This window comes from Talpa europaea, assembly GCF_964194135.1.
Source record: "Talpa europaea genome assembly, chromosome: 9".
Taxonomy (NCBI): domain Eukaryota; kingdom Metazoa; phylum Chordata; class Mammalia; order Eulipotyphla; family Talpidae; genus Talpa; species Talpa europaea.
Genome location: NC_140076.1, coordinates 32186924 through 32208290, shown reverse-complemented (window position 1 = coordinate 32208290; position 21367 = coordinate 32186924). Strand labels below are relative to the sequence as shown.

The 21367-nt window shown below is 40.4% G+C and overlaps 1 protein-coding gene and 1 pseudogene across 8 annotated transcripts in view; one reads left to right on the top strand and one right to left on the bottom strand.

Moving 5' to 3' along the window:
* The window catches only part of OSBPL9 (oxysterol binding protein like 9), a gene marked incomplete at both ends in the record, with an annotated part of 114928 nt that extends 113296 nt beyond the window's left edge, over positions 1 to 1632 (bottom strand). For 5 of the 7 annotated variants that reach the window (XM_084243450.1, XM_084243451.1, XM_084243452.1 and 2 more), the window contains one exon: positions 1477 to 1587. In XM_084243450.1, coding sequence (XP_084099576.1) covers positions 1477 to 1587 — 111 coding nt within the window. Of the gene's footprint in view, positions 1 to 1476 lie in introns of all 7 variants that reach the window. The other 2 variants (XM_084243455.1, XM_084243456.1) reach the window with 1 other exon arrangement.
* The window catches only part of LOC311176656 (calreticulin-like), a 54457-nt pseudogene continuing 34691 nt past the window's right edge, over positions 1602 to 21367 (top strand). Inside the window, exons 1-2 of the transcript in view lie at positions 1602 to 1767; positions 2730 to 2804. The product of the transcript in view is annotated as a calreticulin-like (transcript). The remainder of the gene's footprint in view (positions 1768 to 2729; positions 2805 to 21367) is intronic.

Below are 21367 nucleotides of genomic sequence, written 5' to 3'. Positions count from 1 at the left end.
CTTCTTTCTCTAAGAATTATGTAGAGAAAGGAAGATGATAGTTGAACAATGCTGAAAGTTAAAAGTTTTTACACTTGCACGCCTGACTTTAGTAACTCACAGCTTACACTTTTCTCCCTAGAGTGAAAGTGAGGTTTAGTGGTAAAAAAATCAAAAAGGAATTTGGAATCCTGATTACACCAACTACATGAGCAAATTAAGAGCCTAGAGACTCGGCTTCCAAAACTATAAAAAAAAAAAGGGGGGGATAAGGAATAACTTATACCCTCTTTATAGAATTATTGAGTAAAATGAATAAAGGGAACCACTAGAATATAAATCCCAGAGAAGAGGAATGATGTCTTGATATCTGTTAAGAGTCTTGCTAGCATGCACACGCATTTGCACACACTCCTAGCTTGAAGCAATAACAATAAACATACAGTAGGAATTTAATACATGTTTTTAAATAAACTAATAAATACAAGTGTTTCCATTTCTCTCACTAACCCTTCTTGCATAATCATTTTTTTCCTGTCTACCGTCTATTATTTTTCTAAAACCTCAGAACATTCTATTCTTTTAAGGAGTGTCCTCCCTCTCAGTGGCTATTATTAACTGCACACCGTTCACACATTCACACAAAATATCTTTGAAAGTACTGTCTCTAAAACTATCCACCTTCCATTTCTAATACGATGGCGGGGACGCGGGACGGAGGGAGTAAGGGCGATATTCAGAACAAAATTCATAGCAATTCAGTGCCTCCGCCACTGATTCGTGCTAAAGACACTTAAGGTCTAAGCTAACCGTCCCCAGAATATAACTTTCAGGGGACACCGCACTACCCTTCTCTCTCCTCCTAACAAGAGACTCGTGTGCAGGAAATTCTCGGTTCTTAAAAGTTAAGGCGTCGGTTACGCTTGACTCCCGCTGAACAGAGGACAGAGTCCTCGAGCAGACGAGTTATTTCAGCCCCTTCGTGTTGCCCGAGGGCCAGTCATCTTAGGAACGTGGCCAAGCTGGTCTGGCCACAGCTCCAAGAACGCAGCATTCTTCGATCCTTGGAGGGAAGCTAAGGGGCGAGGCCGTCTACAAGGCTCAGGGGTACAGTGTCAAGTCCTTAACAACGTGGAAGAGGAGCCACACGAACCACGGGCGCAGACCCTTTAAACTAAGACCACCACCACTTTCCCCCACACACTACTCCCGACCCTCCCACATCCTACAAAGGTGGGGGGTCCGGGGTGAAAAGAACGCGGCTCGCCCCCAACCCATAAATCAGACAGCCAGTGTCTGTTTATTGGCTGTACCACCATCTCCTTCACCCTCATTGGCTCTACCGGACATAAAACCCTCCCCTACGAGGGAACCCTCTCGTACGGCGGCACCCCCAACCTAGCAACCCCTGCCCGGCTTCTGAAAAGCCCGCCCCCCACTTCCAGCGAGGCATCGCGACCCCCGAGGCGCTGTGAACTTCGCCCCCTGAGGACTCACCGTGTAGTAGGAGAGCAACCCTGCATTGTAGTCCAGCACAAACCAACGGTACTGCCAGCCCTTCATTACATTAGTCCATTTGCTCAGCGGCCCTTCCATGATGGACGCCATCTTGGGAGCCGCCAATGACAACAAACGACCTGACGTCACCCGCCTATAAGGTCTTGGGCATGGGGGAGGCGGGGCCTCTGCGGGCAGAGGCGGGGCCAGGGCGGGGTCAGCGGCTGCTGCTCGGTGTGGACTCGCAGACCCACGCCTCTCCAACACGCTTTCTTTGCGAGCCCATTGTGTGTAGGACTCTGTGCCAGGGATGTGAAGGATGCAAGCATGAATGTTACAATTAAGATAATTTATTGGTGTAGGTAGTTTTACTAACCGTGATAATATCTTACACTTATAACAGATTTCAACTCAGGTGTTCATTTATGCTTCGTTTCACAAATTCATTCATTTAATAAGTGTTTGCTGTTTTGTGCTAGATGCTCTGTTAGGTGTTGGGAAGTCAGGGACTTCTTGAGAAGTAGAAGGGAATGGCGACAAAATAAATGGTGAATTATATAGTACACTAAAAATTGGTAAGAGCTATAATGAAAATTTAAGCTTTAAGAAAGGAGGTAAAGAGTAGAGCCTACGGTTTTAAATTCCCAGAGAGGGAAGGCTTAAATAAGAAAGTAAATTTTGAGGAAAGAACTAAAGAAAGCTACAGGGGGTGGGGGGAAGAGCCTTCCAAGGAAAAGGAATAGTTTAGGGCCTCCCCAGTGGCGCAGCGGTTGAGCGCTGGGTTGCGAAGCTGCCCGCGGCCTCTGCGGCGCCGGTTCGATCCCCGGCTGCTCCCCGGCCACCGGAGGAGGGTCTCACATGGCGCGCAGACCTCTCCTGCCGCCCGCTGCTCCCCTCAGCAGTGTACTTCGGTCCTTCTGCCTGCTCTGCCTCCTGCTCTGGCTCTGGTGAATTCTCTCACCCTCCCGCGCTTCTGACTGTACCCAGTGCATGTATAAACAAACAAAACAAACAAATAAATAAATAAAAACATGCCTCTATTAAAAAAAAAATTAAAAAAAAAAAAAGAAAAGGAATAGTTTAGCAAGAACAAGGATCTTGAGCTTGGCTAATTAAAGGAACTGCAAGGTCAGTTTGGAGCTGAGACCTAAGCTGAAAGAAAATAGTAGGAGACAAGGTTAGGGAAGTAAGGACAGATCACTTAGAGCCTGTAAGGGCAATGTAAGTCTTTGTTGACCACCTCCTATATCTAGGCACTGTTCAAGATCCTGGAAATGCGACAGTGAAGGAGCCAGACAAAATGCTTGCTGCTTTAGAGCTCAAGTTCAGTGAGGGAAAGCAAACACTAAACAAGTAACAAGAAAAATGTCTAGTCCTGTTTAAAACTTTGCAGAGAAATTAAGAAAATTGATGTAACAGGAAGCCAACGAGTGAATGCTTTAGTTGGGTGGGAGCCCCTCAGGAAATGGTATTTAAAATGAAATGTGAAGGCTAAGAAAAAGTCAGTCAAGCAGCTATCAAGGGTAAGAGCTAAAGTGGGACCTGAGAAGTAGAGCATTAGCTAGATGCAGCAGGGTGGTCAAGGAAAAGGTTTTCTGTATCTTTTATCTTTTTAGCTTTATCTTTTAATTTAAAAGTATTTTGTTTATTCAGGTAGTGTGTTGTGAATCCTTTCTTTTTGCTGATCACAGAAACTCCAGGTAAAAGAATATCACTGAGGGATCCTTAGTTATGCTGTGATCTGAAGCCATAGCGCCTTGTCTATATGTAAATTACTAAGGAAAATTTTTTGGATGGCAGAGTTGGTTTTTAAAAAAGAAACAGGTATTCTGAGGATCTACTTCTATCTTAAATGCAATTTTTTAAATAGCAAATAACTTCTTTTTGTTGGTAACAACAATACCAATTGTTCAAAACAAACTGGGGACTGTAGGAAAATATAGATAAATTAAAAAATATTTGATATCTCATCTTTATATATCAGTCATGGCATAATGCCATTGTAGCTATGTGAGGGAGGTGAATGGTTTTAAAGTTTATATTACTTTAGAAAAAAGTACTTTATTTTTAAAGAAATATCATGAGAATCCAAATGTAAAAAAAAAAGACTGAAAAATAAAGAAAGACTTTCTGGAAAAAAAAAAAAAAGAATATCACTGAGGGAACTAAATAGAGAAAACCTATGTGCTAGATAATCAAATTGGGTGAAGATCTAAAGTATGATAAAATTGATCATGATTGATCTGGTTATTCTTTACCCCCCCCAGTTTTATTGCAATATCATTGAAATATAGTATAGTTTAAGGTGTACAAAATAATAATATGTGCATATTTTGCAAGATGACTACCAATTAATATCCATTGCTTCACAGTTACATTTTTTCCTGTTATGAGAACTTTTTTTAATTATTATTTTTTATATTGAGTTAACTTTGGTTTACAACATTGTATATGATTTAGGGGTATAGGTACATACATCTTCTGATGTCTGTTACCACTCACACCATCCAAGCACCAATTATTCTCCACCATATTCCATTGAGTCCCTCCCACCTCTCTTCCAGGCCCCCACTTTCCCTCTCTGGTAGCTTGAAATCTGCATTCAGATGTCTAGAATTTGTTTCAGTTTAGTTTGTCTGTTCCTTTGTTTTGCTTCTTTATATTCCAGTATGGGTGAAATCACCTGGCATTTGTCTTTCTCTTTCTGACTTATTTCACTTAGTATAATCCCTTCCGGTTCCACCCATGTTGCTGCAAATGGTGGGGTTTCCTTTTTTATAGCTGAGTAGTATTCCATTGTGTAAATATGTGATAGCTTCTTTACCTATTTATAAGAACTTTTGGATCTACTCTCATAGAAACTTTCAAACATACAATCGGTATTGTTAATAGTGGTAACCATGCTGAGCATTACATACCAAAACTGATTTCATCTGGTAGCAATAAGTTTTCACTTTTCAGCCACTTACACTCTGTTTCCCCCTTTCACCCCACTGTAGCCCACCTTTGGTAACCACCAATATGTTCTTTGTTTCTATAAATTCTACTTTTTTATAGATTCCATATATAAATGCAATCATGCAATTTTTATCTTTGATTTATTTCACTTAACATAATGCCCTCAAGTTTCATACATCTTGTCCTAAGTGCCAATATTTCTTATTAATATTCCATTAAATATATATAATCAAGTCTTCTTTATCCATTAATCATTATCAATGCCACTTAAGCTGTTTCCATGCCCTGACTATTATAAATAAAGCTGCAATGAATATGGATGTGCAGATGTCTCTTTGAGGTTTGATTTCATTTCTTTTAGCTATATACCCAGAAGTTGGTTTGCTTGGATAACAAGGTAATTCTATTTTTATTTTTTCAGGAATCTCCATACTGTTTTTCATAGTGGCTGTACCAATTTATATTCTCACCCACAGTGCACAAGTATTCCCTTTTCTCTATATCCTTTCCAGCTCTTGTTACCTTTGTACTTTTTGATGATAACCATTCTAAAAGGTGTGACAGGATTAATATCTCATAGTTTTTATTTGCATTGCCCTGATGATTACTAACGTTGAGTACTTTTTTATGTACATATAGCTTTTTGGGAACAATGTCTATTCAGATTCTTTGTTTTTAAATTGGATTACTTGATTTTTTGCTATTGGGTTTTATTAGTTCTTTATATTTTTTGAATATTAGTCCTTATCAGGTATGTGGTTTGCAAATATTTTATCTCATTCTGTAGCTTGCCTTTTTCATTTTGTTAATGGTTTCCTTTGCTGTGCAGAAGCTTTTTCATTTGATATAGTCCTGCTTGTTTATTTTGCTGCTGTTGCTGGGACTTTGTAGGGTAAGGAAAAAATGTCAGGCTTTTCAGCCCTCCCGCCATCAGGATAGATGATGGATCCTTGCGGTCCTGAATGCATGCCTGATGGTGGGCACCTGGAATAGGGTGTGGGCATAGGTAGATGGGATTCACCCTGGCTGAGACTGGGCTTTTAAGGGCGGCATCACGGGGACGCCAGCAGAAGCCGAAAGAAGCAGCCGAGAGAGAAGCAGAGAACGCCGGAGAGCCCAGATAGAGTGAAAACTTGCTGGGGCTGGGAGCAAACCCCCCCCCCCCCCCCCCCCCGCCCCGGCACCCTTGCCTGCTGTGTACCGGGTAAATCCCAATAAAAGACCTGCATAAAACCACTGAGGACTCTGACTCCTCCTTCACCCGGTCTGCATGGGATCTTAGAAAATCTGCACCGTGTCTGTTCCTGGCCTCTACAGACTTTATGTGTCATATCCAAAAATAATTGTCAAAACCAATGTCAAGAAGCTTTTCCTTATGTTTCCTCTGTAGATTTATGGTTTCAGGTCTTACATATAAACCTTTAATCCATTTCTTTTGCAAGTGAATTTCCCAATTTCCTCAGAATAATTTTTTGAAGAGATCGTCTTTGCCTCTGTGAGTTTTCTTGGTTCCAGTGGAGTGAGGAGCAGGCATGCTTCATCCATTGTAACAAAAGGGAAAACAGAGACTATAGGTTGATGAGCAGAGAGATACCAGGAGTTGGTTGTTTGATGGTAGAGAGAGGAATGAACTTCCATCGGCTTCTAATTAAGAATGTGGTCTTGGGAATCACAGGGCTTGGGTTTTAATTCTGAGATCCATAACATAGTAACTATATAGACTTAGGCAAGTTTTCTAACTTCCCTGTGCCTCAAATGTTTCTCCATTTGTAACATGTGGATAATAGGTTGTTTTGAGGATTAAATGAGCCCATACATGTAAAGAGCTTAAAACAGTACCTGCTAGATAGTTAGCACTCAATAAGTATTGTTCTTACAATTTTTCCAAATGAATGTGGCATGAAAAAAGAGCAGAAGGTTTGAGGGCCTCCTTGTTGGCGCAAGTGGTTAAGTCTCAGCACTATGAAGCTATCCACAGCCATTGCAGCACTATCCCATCCTTGGCCAGAGAGCTGATCCACATGGCATAGCAGACCTCTCCTGTCTCACCCACTGCTTCCCTCCTCAACAGTGTGTTTCAGTAGATCTGCCTGTTCTGCTCCCCACTCTGTCTCCGAAGAATCTTCTCACTGCCCCCCCACCTCCCACACATCTGGCCTACACCCAGCTTTTGTATGCATAAATAAATACATCTTTTAAAAAAAAAAAAGCAAATAGTTTGAAAGAGTCATTTAAGAATGAGGAAGCAATAGAAGTGGAGTGAGTTGTTGGGCAATGTTGCATGCCTATTTAAGATTTATAGTCATGGAATTACAGTGAGTCCAGTCAAGAGAGATATCAGCTTTTCTTCAACAATGTCACACTGTTCAGAAATAACCTCGAAGTATATAGAGAGCTGGCTTTACCCCAAGACAAATGAAGGGAGAGAAAGACAATTAAATTCACCAAGATATCCAAGGGTGTTATTATAATTACAGGTTATTATACCTCATTTGGGTAAGGAAGGGAGAAAATGATGAATTGCCCTTCTTTTTTAAGGTCAAGGAAGTGTTGGAGTGGAAGTACATGACCTAGAAAGGTACGAAGTGGTGGTCAAAAGATGGGACTCCTGAAGTTGAGCTTCTGAAAGTGAACAGTTTTCAAGAGGTCAGAGACTAAAATATGACACAGGCATGTATAATTGACGTCAGGTAGAGCGATATATTTGGAGGATAGAGAAGTTAAGAACAGAGAAGCAAAAGAGTTGTAAAATATTGTGCAAGTACAGGTTGAGGTCATACAACATCATGACAGATTTATATATATATATATATATATATAGCCTAAAAAATAAACATGATTAAGTATATATATATATATATATATATATATATATATATACATATATAAAGGGACAGAGACAAGGAGCTAAAGTCATTGAATGAGGGCTAATGCCCAGAGGGTATTTAGATGTCAACAATAAAGCAGAATAGTAGGTGATAAAATGGAATAGTAAAAACTTAAAAGTTTATGAAGGAGGTAGGAAGGGAAAAGCTTTAGAGGCAGCAAAGGGCAATTAGTCCTTATACCACCATTTAAGACAGAGAATAACACCTTATTTAGCTCCTGAGATAAATAACTTAAAAACCCAAGAAACTGTCCAAGTTCACAGTTACTGTCCAAGTTCACAGTTACTAAATAACAATTATATCATTCAACACAGAATTACTGAGCCCATCCTATGTGTCAGACACTGTAGTAGACACTAATATTACACAGGAGAGTACGATCCCTCCCCTAAACATAAGAGAGCCTAATACAAAAGAGTATATAAACAATGACAAGGCAGTGTAATAAGTACTTTATATTTCTTCCTCTAATCCAATGCTTTTTCCACTGAATTCTCTCTCAAGACCCCTAAGTAAATAAACATTTAATTAGCACCCCCCACAATATAAGATATCATAGAAGATGCTGGGAAGGATATGTATTTGCTGTTTTGTCTACCATTCAAATATAATATTCATTAAAATAGAGATTTTGCTTGTTTTGCTCAGAACCATTTCCCCTCCATCCAAAAAGTACCTAAAATATGGGTGGGGCTCCATAGTATTTATTGAAAGAATGCTCTCCCTTCCCTTCCAAAGAGTTTATGGATTAAATTCCACAATTTGATGTATTAAAATGGTATAGAGCAAAAGACACTGATATATGGATGTATATGTATGCAATCCCAGCCCCCAGAGTTTCTAGCCTAATGGGAAGGATGGGCCACACACACACAAGTCAGAGGAAAGTGAAAATCATCAGTGTACAAAGAAAATGCAATTGCAAGTCATAGAAAAGCAAGATCTGGGAGAAACAATTGGTGAAGCAACAGAGGTACTTCTTAGGAAAAGGCCATTAACATTGAAAGACTATCACATAAGATGTTTCTTAAACTCAACCATCAAGCAAACCTACTGGAAATTTGAGTTCTTCACACTATTGATTGCAAACAGCAGATTGGTCTTCTTTAAGGAATTCCACTGATCTCAGTAAACATGAGGAATATTTTATTTATCCTTATTTTCAATATTTTCCCATAAGAGTCAGCATAATGGCATTGGAAGAACTTAACCCTCAAATTAAAAACATGAGGATAAGATATCCTGCTTCTGTCATTCTGGCTATGGGACTTTGGATAAGCCTTTGTAACACTGAAATTCCTCTTCTGTAATCACACAGGTAATCACCCCCCACAATATAAGAGTAAAGAGTATATATCTAAGGAGTAAAGAGTATATATCTAAAGGGGATGGCAGTAAATGAAAGTCACTTTCCAGTTTTCCACTTCCTTTCTTTTTCCTGGGATAGCCTCCTGAGTACACATTGCAATTCAACACACTTTGTTGAGGACAAAGCACATGTTTGGCACCTTCCAGAAAACTAAAGATTAAAAGACATAATTCCTGTTCAGGAGCTAACCAGCGGTGGGAAACATAAATGCAACTGAGTGCAACACAAAGCCACTTTCTTCTGGGATTTTTTTTTTCTCTTTAATTCCACCACTTCTTATGACTGTACCAGGAGTGCAAACTGCATTATCACATTTAATCATCATAATAACCTTAATCTCCATGTTTTACAAAAAAGGAAACTGAGTGAGATTCAAAGAAATTAACCAACTTGCCCAGGCCTTATAGTATTAATAGGTGAACATCTGAATACATATAAATACATTTCTGTCTTTTCATTATGCTACATGGCCTTCCCAAAACACACTACACACTTCTCATAGAAACTTGATGTTCCAGCAACACTATTCAACAGAAAGTTTCATGTTGCTAACATCTTTTGGGATAAACACAATGTTGGTATCTTGAAACATCATGATTCAGAGTTAAAAGATCTACATAATGTTAATTGTCATCTGAAATGATGTGGTCCACTGAACTGACCTATCAAGTTCCAAAAGTTGGGCTAAGTGCTATCACCTAAATTTATCCTTTAATCCCCACAACAATCCTTTTAAGATTTGTATAATTACACCCATTTTAGAGATGAGAACACTTGGACACAAAGCTATTAGTGACTTGCCAAAGATGATACAGCTAGTAAACAGAAAAACTAGAGTTGGAATGGAGATCTTTTCACTCTCAGATTCATTTCACCCAGCTGTAAGCTATATTTGCATTGTGTGCAATAGCAACATGTTGCACATATTGGGCCTGATACAGGCTGCAGCATCAACTTCTAAATCAGTTTTAGCTTTTATTAGGATATCAAGAGTTAGCAGGTTCTACTTAGCTTTAAATATCAAAATACAGATCAGCAGGAAAAGCCAAGAGCAAGGTCTCCTAAGACCACATCCAGTTGCAAGGCACTTTGTCTATATTCTACACCAAGTGTCAAACTACATGCTTTAGATCATCAGCTAAAATTAAACATGGTGGAGACACATTGTCTCTCATTCCTACATTCCTCAGTTACTGGCTTCTCATGGAATGACGTGTCAGCTGAAGTGCAGCAGAAAATGAGGATTCAACTCAGAATCAGAAGGTAGAGTTGATGTTAACCATTCAACATTATAAACTCATCAAGGACTGGAACTGGGATTAACTCATTCTGCTGCTTAGAATATTAATAAATGTTATGCGAAAGAAGTGATTTTTAAAAGATGATTCTAGAAAAATAATAAAAATAAAAGGTCATTCTGGGAGCAAAACTGAGAACAAGTCATGGAGGCAAGAAGACAAACTAAGAGTCTTAAACTGGTCAATGACAGCAGGATGAAGAGTGCACTGTATATTTGAGAAACATTGGGAAATGAGATTTCAAAACTCACAATTTTAATATTTGTAGAATTTCTATGTCTGATAAAATTGCTATTTTGCTTCAACTTTTCTCATTCCTTCTCTTTGAGGACATCTTTTTTAAAGATTGATTTATTTTATTTATTTATGCATACAACTGCTAGGGTAGAGGCCAGAGGTGTCAGGAAGAGGGGAGAACAGAGAACAGAGGGGGAAGCAGAACAGGTAGATCTACTGGGGTGAGACAGGAGAGGTCTATTGTGCCATATGTGGGTTTCCTCCCTGGCTGGGGATCCAACTCCTGCTGGCCATAGCTTGATAGCGCTGATACTTAACCCTTGTGCTACCAGGGAGGCCACCTCAAAACACTTGTAATTTTGGGCCTCCCCGGTGGCACAGCGGGTTGAGCGCCATGCTGTGAAGCTGTCCACAGCCTCTGCAGTACGGGTTGGATCCTGGCCGGCTGGCAAGAATCCCACATGGCACGGCAGACCTCTCCTATCGCGCCTGCTGCTCCCCTCAGCAGTGTATTTCTGTTGTCTGACTGTTCTGCTCCCTGCTCTGCCTCTGTTGAATCCTCTCACCCTCCTGCGCCTCTGGCCTTGTACCCCAGCTCTTGTATAAAAATAAATGAATCTTTAAAAAAAAAAAAAACACTTGTAATTTTGTATCCTACTTTGTCTTCTGAGTGCCAAACACTCTTTCTTTGTTAAGATTCCTGAGGAGGGCCTCCCTGGTGGCGCAGTGGTTGAGCGCTGGGTTGCGAAGCTGCCCGCAGCCTCTGCAGCGCCAGTTCGATCCCCGGCTGTTCCCCGGCCCCCGGAGGAGGGTCCCACATGGCGCGCAGACCTCTCCTGCCGCCCGCTGCTCCCCTCAGCAGTGTGCTTCGGTCCTTCTGTCTGCTCTGGCTCTTGTGAATTCTCTCACCCTCCCCCGCTTCTGACTGTACCCAGTGTTTGTAAAAATAAATAAATAAATCTTTAAAAAAAAAAAAAAAAAAAAAAAAAAAGATTCCTGAGGAGTTTTTTCTTTTACAATAGAAAACAAACCTCATCTTCAGCCCTGAAAAACAAACAAAAACCCCAAAACTGCTCACTAAACAATAGAATAAATAGAATCTGGTGGAACTGAGCTTTCTAACTTGTGTAACTAAATGATTAAGTAATCAAGTTCTGTTTGGTTTTTTAAGGAAGAACAAAGATGGCTTATGTTTCTCAATGTGAAGTTTCCTTCCCTTACACAGATATACAGAAATGTGATTTTTTTTTTCAGTTTCTACCAAAAACGATTTCTAACTTTCCCACAAGATTGTTGGTGCAAATTGTTTTATGATGCATTCTGTTGTTACTATTTTGGTGACTTCTCTTCCTAAACTTCCCACCAACTTCTTTTTGTTATTGCTGTTATTGTTGTGCTGTGTCTTAATTGGTATTTGTTGCGCATCAGGTAAAACATTTACAAATGTTGTCTCCTCAAGGGAAAACAGACACCTACAAAAACTTGGCTGTCCTTTGCTGGGGAAACAGAAAATCAAACTGGGAAAAGCAAAATAAGACGTAGCTTATTTTGTCCACAATTTCCAACTCTTTCCCTGCTTTTTCTTCCAGGTAGAGTGTAAGAAAGTGAAATATCAAGTTTGAGACAATGCTGCTATGAAGTTGAGCCCTAAGGGAGCTGGGAAAGGGCGAGATGTATTTTAGGAGATGGAGGCTCTGTAAGTTGTTCTAAAGAGAGAAAAAAAAATGCACTTCTGCCTTTCCCTTCTGATGCCCCCTAGAGTCCCATATACCAGCTACCTTGGACTTCAAAGATTTCACAAACATCCCCCCACCCTCTGGTGGAACTGATCTCGCATTCTTTGTGCCCCAGTGTTGCTGATAGGCTGGGTTCTTGCGTTCTAGCGATTCAGGAATAATTACTGATACACCGGACTGAAGGTTAGCCAGCTCAGGTTTATTGCAAGAAAGACTTCTGACAACAGGAGGGGATCCAAGGGAGTAGCCCCTTCCTGTTGGGGATAGGTTTACTTTTGTAATCACTCATGGGGGCTTTCCCAGCTCTGGTACTTTTCCACTACCCCCACTTTGCCTCATTGCCCCACATTGCCACCCAGAGATATGGGTCTCTATATGCCTCTTGTGGTTACCAGCTTCTGTCTGCTAGCTCTGTGGCTTGCAGCCTTTGCCTGTCAGCTTTCTGCTCTCTCAAGCACCCAGCCTCAGTCTGCTATCGTAGAGCCGGCCCTTGCCAGTCAACTTGTAGCCACATCTTGCAGGCCAGCTCCCTAGCCAGCTCGTTCTCTCCTCCCTCATCACCTCTACTCTGAACAAACTTCCAGCTGAGAGTCTAGGACTCTAATTGCATCACAGCATCTGAAGGCCCCTCTTGGCAGTGGGCATTTGAGGACTCACTCTTATGTGTATCTACAGACTTAGCTCGTGTCTGATATGGACAGCATGGAACAGTGGAAGCATTTGGCTGCACAGGGCAATCTGGATTAAAGGACTAGGGGTAATTGGTTTGCTGAAAACACAGTTTTTACTTATATTTTGTATCTATTTGGGTTAATCTGTTGGAGTTAATAGAGATTAAGGGGCTAAATCTCCTAACCCATACTCCTCAGCAAATGGTAATCAAATAGCTTCTTTACACTCTCCTTGTAGTGGAGGGTTATATTATATCCCCAATATATATTATATCCCCAGTGTGAAAATACCTCTGGATCTTAGCACCCTCCATTGATTATGAACTCTTGAAGGATAAGAGAATCCTCTTATTCATTTCAAAATCCCAAGTACCTAGCACAAGAAATGGCAAAATGCCATTGGAGGACAAAAGCATAAATGAATTTTTTTTTTAATAGAGGCATGCTTTTATTTATTTGTTTGTTTGTTTTGTTTATACATGCACTGGGTACAGTCAGAAGCACGGGAGGGTGGGAGAATTCACCAGAGCCAGAGCGGAGAGCAGAGCAGGCAGAAGGACTGAAGTACACTGCTGACAGGAGCAGCGGGCGGCAGGAGAGGTCTGCGCGCCATGTGGGACCCTCCTCCGGTGGCCGGGGAGCAGCCGGGGATCGAACCGGCGCCGCAGAGGCCGCGGGCAGCTTCGCAACCCAGCGCTCAACCGCTGCGCCACCGGGGAGGCCCCCATAAATGAATTTTTACAAAAATGAAATCAATAAATAAATAAAATAAATGTTTACAAAAACAGTGGACCAGATTTGCCCTCAGACCACTATAGTCTGCTGATCCCTGACCTAGTATATGATGAATTTAACAATAAATATTTAATGGCTTTATTTTGAATGTGGAATGTAATAGTAGACGCAGGATTTATATCTGATTATATTATATAGCAGACACTACTGGTTTCTTTCCTTATTTTTCTTGGCATCCAGTTCTACATACTGAAACTGTAATTGTTGCGGGGAATAACTACAATTCTTTGCTTGAAGCATTTGTTTTTTCCTTTCTGGCCAGAGAACATACTTGGCTTGTGTCCAAACTGGGAACGTCAAAGATTTAATGTCACCAGAAGCAGCCTTGAACTTAATGATGGATGGTAAGTTAGTGGATAATGCACCAGCTTCCTCATCACTTTATTGGGATAACCTGAATGTGTCTATACTCTCTCTCAGAGTTCCCCAGCATAATGAGCTCCAGTCGGCTACCATGGTAACTAGCTTGATAATACACATTTTTGGCTTTCTTCACTTTCCTGTCCCACTACCCTACTCCTACCTAAGTTTCCTGATATCATGTCCTAAATAAGTTAATTGCATTCCAACCTCAAACCAAGACGTACGCTCATTCTATTGCAGCACAGCGTTTAGCCAGATTTACCCTGCTAACATGTTTTTGTTGCCTGTGAAGAGTAATATATAAATTATTAGTACTCCTTAAATATTGGCACAGACTAATTTTACTGTCATCAAAAAAAAAAAAAAGAAGAAGAAGAAGAAGAAAGAAAGAAAAAGAAGAAAATAAAAGAGGGCTCTGAGAGACAGGAACATAGACTAGCTGTGTGACCTTGGTCAAAACACTTAACCTCTCAAACAAAGAGATTTTGTTTGCTTTCTGGGAAATATGGGCAAAATCATTCACTTCACTGCATTTTTGGGAAGGAAAAATAAGACAAGGAATTAAAATTTTTCCACCAAAAAAGTCCTCTAAATGCAGCTTTAAGACAGTTTTCTCTCGAAGTCTAAAAATTTTCTCCTCTTGTCTTCATTCTCCTTAATCTCAGCTAATTTATTTCATTATATCTGTAGATAATGTTATTCCTGATACTATCTTTTTCATCATCATTTTAACCTGCATGTAGTTTGTTTTCTCATTTATACTGCTAGCTTTTAAAAGCAGAGATTTTTTTTTAATGCTTATTTGTAATTGAGTACAAAATATATTTTAAGTGATTTGTGATTGCAAAGTGCTTTGTCATTCATCTCATTCCATCAGGACGTTTTGAGTACCCACCATATGCCAGTTATTGTACAGACACTGAAGACACGAAGGGAAGTAAGATTTGGTCTCTGATTCAAGAGTTTAGTTAAGGAGACAGATTGTGACGGTATATAAATAATTTACCACAAAGTGAGACTTATGTTGGTTAGTGGTATGACGGACGGACTTTGAAAGAGTTCCAATAATGGAAAAATTGATTTGCTGGAGAGAGACAACCAGCAAAATTGAATTCCAATTCCACCCCTGCCTTTTACTAACAAGGGGACTCTGGCCAAGATCACAGGTGCTTCTAGATCACAGGTGCTTAACCTGGGAACTGCGGCTGAGAATTCCTTCCACTCAAAATTGCTCTAAGGATTAAATAAGATGATAAAGCAAAGGATCTAGCATAGTGCTTTGCATAACTGGCGTCTAACACCAGTTCTTCCCTTCTTTCTAGGGAAGGTGTTTCCTAAAGGAAATAGCATTTGATTGGAATTTACCAACTTGAAGCCTGTGCTTTCATACTTGAGGAGAAAGTAACTTGCAGAACAGCTATTAGGAATAAGCACTTTTGCTTGAGTTTCCCAGAATAAAGAGGGGAAGAATATGGCAAAGAGAACAGGATAAGTAGAGACACAACAACTTGAAGCCCTTTGTGTACTGTGCTTTTGGGAAATGACCTTTCCTTCTGGATGCCTTGGGGCAAGTGGAACCGTGATTTTTTTTAGAGGGGGATTTTTAGAGAGGGAGACCTGGGCTGGATTGGATAATTGTTTGAAGGTTCTTTTTCCTTTTGAAATCTAGTTTGGTGTTTAAATAACCAACTAGCCCTGAAGAACCTCAGATACACTGTCTTTAAACAGGAAGTAATTGTCACAGAAACACAGGGTTTCAACCCGTAAGTGGGAACATACACAATATCTAACTTCCTTCTAATTCCCAAGACTACACCACAACTTCCAAAATGGGCCTTAGCTCATAATTTATGAACTTTGTAGCTTTGTAATTAGATATGCAGGGAATTTAGAGACACATGGCAATACTGGTACAATTCCTTGTACATACAAATACACCATACAGGAATCTAAAATTGATGCTTTTAACACTCCCCTTTCCTATTTATAATACTAGCGATAGATTTTCTTTCAAATGCTATTAATGGACCCAGGGGATGGATGCAATGACAAATAAAAAATTATAAAGCATGTGAATTGATCAACCACACAGTCCTTCCAGATCTGAATTCCTGTTACAGTCAGCGTCTGTGCCACACACTCTTGATTTCTGATGAATATTATGTATGTCCTGAAGTGTTCTCAAGATATCTGATGAAAGAAATCTGATAGTTATGAAGTGCATTCTGCATTCTGGTACTGTTTGCATAATCTCACATTCATTTTATTGAGTGCTTACACCATCCAATTGCTCTCAATACATAGTGGAGAACAAATCAGATTTGGTTTCTGTCCTCATGAACCTTCTTCATATCTCAAATAATCCTTATAAAAGCACCTCAAAACTGGAATTATAAAGAGAAAGAAATGAGAACTAGGTGAGGTCAGTAATTGGCCCCAGAGCCAACTTATCCAGTAGGAGCACTAGGCACAGTGCTTAGGGCTCAAAAAGTATTTTAATGAATATAATAGTGATAATGAATAAATAATGACCCCAGCCTGCATTATACTTGTCTTTATGCCAATGCAGTCTTAAATATATCATCAAATAATTTTTTTTTATTAAGGAAGGGGCCAATGAAGGCAAAAGCACCTAGTCATAATATATAATAATATGGTCTCGGGCCTCCCCGGTGGCGCAGCAGTTGAGCGCTGGGTTGCAAAGCTGCCTGCAGTCTCTGCAGCACTGGTTCAATCCCTGGCTGCTCCTCAGCCACCGGAGGAGGGTCCCACATGGCGCGCAGACCTCTCCTGCCGCCCGCTGCTCCCCTCAGCAGTGTACTTCGGTCCTTCTGCCTGCTCTGCTCCCTGCTCTGGCTCTGGTGAATTCTCTTACCCTCCCGCACTTCTGACTGTACCCAGTGCTTGTATAAATAAATAAATAAATAAATCTTTAAAAAAAAAATAAAAATAATATGGTCCTGATGGGCTATAGATCACATCACTGGTAAGGAACAGAACAAGGTCTGGCTCCCCAATATATTGGACATCCCTTTTTGATGAGTCGCATCTAGAGGATTAGTACTGTGCCTTTATTCCTCTTCTTGTGCATGATAGGGGTAGCTCAATGAGTGCCAAATTAAATTAAATTGAGTCACCCAAAAGTGCTTTATATAGTGAACAAATGATTGTACATTCTTACAAATTGAAGAAATGCTTGTGGATGCTGCAAAAAATCACATGGGCCTTTCCCATCTGGAAAAAATGTATAAATGATGTCTAAGCATTTTATCAATGCCGCGGACCAGCACAGCGATGGACGATGGGTTGAGAGACTGCGCAGGGTGGTCAGGGATTCGATGAATAAATGACACACAGACACACTTCAAGAGAGTGAAAATCTGAGTGCGTCTTTATTAAGCTAGTGGTCAGTATATATATGTTTTTCTAAAAGCATAGGAACAGTGAACATCAAAGAGATCAGTTTGCTCATAGGCTTAGCTTAATTGACAGGGCAGTGATTTATGTCCGAAGTTACATCTGGACCTAGCCTCATTCCTAATTGGACAGGCTATAAATTCTTTCTACTGTTTTATATAATTATTTTCTAGTTGCACTAACTATCATTTTTACTCATAATTAATTGTCATGGGTGAATTTATTTTATAATGCAGTTAATATCAAAGGTACTAAAGTTAAGCACATAATAGAAAGATTATTAAACTAACAATTCTATTATAACACAGTGTTTAGTAATGTTTCATTTGCATTAGCCTAATTATTAAATTATGTATGTTTTTTAATTAGCAATCAATGACCAGAAAAAGGAAAGATTTTAGAAAGACAGTTGTAGCAGAATAAAGTTTGTGGGCCTTGAGAAAGCGAGATAAGGTTCCAGGTGGTCAGCATTTCTTTTAATCATCTTTGTGGCAGCTTCTGGTGGTCATTATTTATTGGCAGGCATTCGGCTTCTCTGCATCTTAGGGAGTTTGCTGTTCTCCCCCTGCGCGCATGGTTCCTTGCCCACGCCGGACCTCAGGGACCATGGCAACAGCCATTAGCCCTGAGGGTCACTGCAGGGGGGGTGGTGCAGCATATCAATTTATAGAATTTTTGGAGCAAAAGATTAGAACAGACATCTTTCTTTACTTGCAAAGATACTTGTCTTATATTCTATGTCAGACTGACAAATCTCTGATGTTAGAATTAAATCCTAAAAATAAATATGATTGTGTATATAATAATAAAAACTTTAAAAGTTACTCTTCACTTAGCATTCATTCTGCTAGGAATATAAAAACAGAGAAGTGTCAATGCCCTTGAGAAGTACATGGTCAACTTATTCTATTTGTTTCACAATAAATGAACAGACTCTGTGAGAATGTTACCAAAGTGGTACAGATGATTCCAGTTTATCAGAATTGAAACATAATATAATTTCTCACATTGCCAGCATAACAATGGTGGAGGTAATAAGAGAGAACTCTGAGTGCTCATCCTGTCAAAGTCCTTTTAAAATACACTAGAGCCCAGAGCAGTGGTTCTCAACTGGGACCAATTTTGCACATACACTCCAAGGAGTATGTTTGGCAATGTCTGGAGACATTTTTAGTTATAACAACTGTTCGGAGATGCTGTTGGCATCTAATGAGTAAAAGCCAGGGATGCTGCTAAATAAACATCATACAATGCAGAGTTTAGCACCCTCCTCCCCAATAAAAATTTATCTGGTCCAAAATGTCAGTAGTGTTGAGACTGACAAACCCCAGCTGGATTTGCTTGGCAAATCCAAACTCCCTCTAACATTCAAAGCCTGGACCAGTTTCGTCCTTTTCACTTTATCTCCTTGTGATCTGTCTTTCTGGAGCAAAAGATTAGAACAGACATCTTACTTTATTTGCAAACAGATACTTGTTGTATTCTATATGTCAAATCTCTGACAAATCTCTGATGTTAGAATTATATCCTAAAAATAAACATGATTGCATATATAATAAAAACTTTAAAATTTATTCTTCATTTAGCATTCACACTTCTAGGAACTGAGAATACAAAAACATATAAGTGTGGATGCCCTTGAGAAGGATGCCCAAGAGAAAAGACCTCTTGATATGTCACAAAATTTGAGAGTGATTAAGCACTTGAGCTCTGTGGTGAGGCTGATGTGGCTGTTTACCCAATCATGGACATATACTGTCAATAACTAGAAATAACATAGAACCATTATAACAATATACTGTAATAAAAGTTATGTGAATGTGGTTTCTCTGCTCTCTTTCTCTCTCTGAAAATATAATTTTAAAATTTTTTAAAGATTTATTTATTTATGCATACAAGAACTGGGGTACAGGCCAGAGGTGCAGGGGGTGAGAGGACTCACCAGAGACAGAGTGGGGAACAGAACAGGCAGACTGACTGAAATACACTGCTGAGGGGAGCAGCGGGGGAGCCAGGAGAGGTCTGCTGCGCCATGTGGGTCAGCTCCCTGGCTGGCCGGCAATCAAACTCGTGCTGCAGAGGCTGTGCACAGCTTCACAGTGCTGGGCTTAACCCCTTGGGCCACCAGGGAGGCCCTCTCTGAAGATATCTTATTCTACATAATATTTTTGGGTGAGGAGTAATTGAAGTCTGGGCTCAGGGGAGACTACTGTATGTGAAATGCTTGGTGCTGTGCTTAGTACACAGTATGATAATCAATTAATGCTGGTACTACTTCTCTCTGAGCCTCACTCTTCTCACAATAAAGGAAGTAACACTGATTGTACCATACTGGATTGTTGTGGAAGTGATACTAACTTGCAAGGCTTTTCCTCCCTGGGTCTTTGCACATATATTCCTTTTGATTCTCTCTCCTGCTCTCCCTGTTTTGTTTTTTTTTTTTTGCCTGGCTAACCTCAGTGTTTCCTCCTCCAGGAAGCCTTCTCTGAGATCTTATGCTGGATTATGACCTCTTATGGGGCCCCTTAGGCCTTAGGTGTTTGTTAAAATAAACAGGCATCACACTATTACTGTTCTGCATATGCTCAGTAGAAGGAGAGAAGGATGGATGGATGGATGGATGGATGGACAGAAGGAGGGATGAAGAGACAGAGGGTTGACTGAGAAAGTAGGTAAGAGTATTTTGAAACCAGCTACATGAACATTGAATGGCAAACTTGTGCCATCCCAGGGACCAGCCTCAGCTGGCCCTGCCAATCCCACACTCCCTAGGGACCCTACTCTGTTGCTCCCTTAACATTTTGTTACTCCTCCCTGACCTCCAGTATTCTCAGTGCATGTTTATTAACCATTGGCTGCAGACCTTATTGCCCCAAGGCCACTGATGAAAGTCAGTGAGGTGCAGGATGCAGGTGATCTCAGCCTCCACTCTAGGATCCAGACAGCAGAGCAGATCACCTGGCCAGAATAGCTCTCAGAAGCTGGGCACTGGGACGACAAGCTCCGTGAGATAAAGGGGCTGCAGGTGCTACTGCTAGTACTGATCCCCTGCATGCTGGGGGTGCTGGCCCTGGGCCAGGTCTACTTGAGGGAGGAGTTGAAAGTTGGGGGTAAGAGGCCCTACTGGGTGGGAGGGATGATAGACCAGACCTTACCTGCCCCTGCTCAGTCATCTAACCCAGAGGCCAAATCTCTGCTTATTCCTTCCTAGCTGTGAGACCCTGGGCAAGTAGCTTATTCTTGTCTGCACTTTAACTTCTTTCTCTGTAGAATGAGGATGACGATACAGATCTTGCAAAATTGTTTTAAGAATTAAATGAGATAAGGTATGTAAAGCATTGTTCCTAGTATTTAATTGATGTGCAATAATGATTATTCCCTTCATTCTAAAAACACAAGCAAGTGAAAACTCTAGAGGGGAAAAATGTGAGCCATAGTTTTGGTAATAATTTTTTATGTTCATAAGGTATAAGAGCTTGAAAAATCTCTTGCAGCCTCCTCCCTGGAATGGCTCAAGAACACCAGGGAATTATGTCAGGTATTACCTAAAGAAAGATATTTAGTGATACCATTTAAGCCCTCAAAATACTCTTTGTGTTTATGTGTGTGTGCATGTGTGTGTGTGTTTGTGTGTGTGCATGCATATGCAAATGTAAAATCTGCTCAATTCTTTGAGAGTACAGTCGATAGGGCAAGTTGCCTAGGAATCAGAACTTTTGGATCTGAGTCCATATTCCAACTTAAGAGTCTGGATAAGCTTCTTTTTTAAGCCTCAATTTCCCAGTCTTTGAGACAAGTGACATTGTGCTGAGAACAAAGAGTAGCGGTGGTGCAGAAGTATGAATACGCCTAGACAAGGGAACTGGACAGGAAGAGTTCAGGGAGGAGAAACCCATCAGATAAATAAGGATGTGACAGATAAATAAGGATGTGTAAGATCAACAAGAATGAGGAGAAGAGCATTCCAGTCAAGAAGGACAGCATGTACAAAGATCACATGTTTTCACAGAGCCTGAAGCGGCATCTTCAGGGAACTGAAAATGTGAAGTTGAGGATAGTTAAGGAGGGGATGGAGAGCAGGCCGGGTCTAGATCTAGGGGGCTGGGAGGCCATCTTTAGCTGAATAATGGGGAGCTAATGAAGGGGGTAAGGAGAGAAG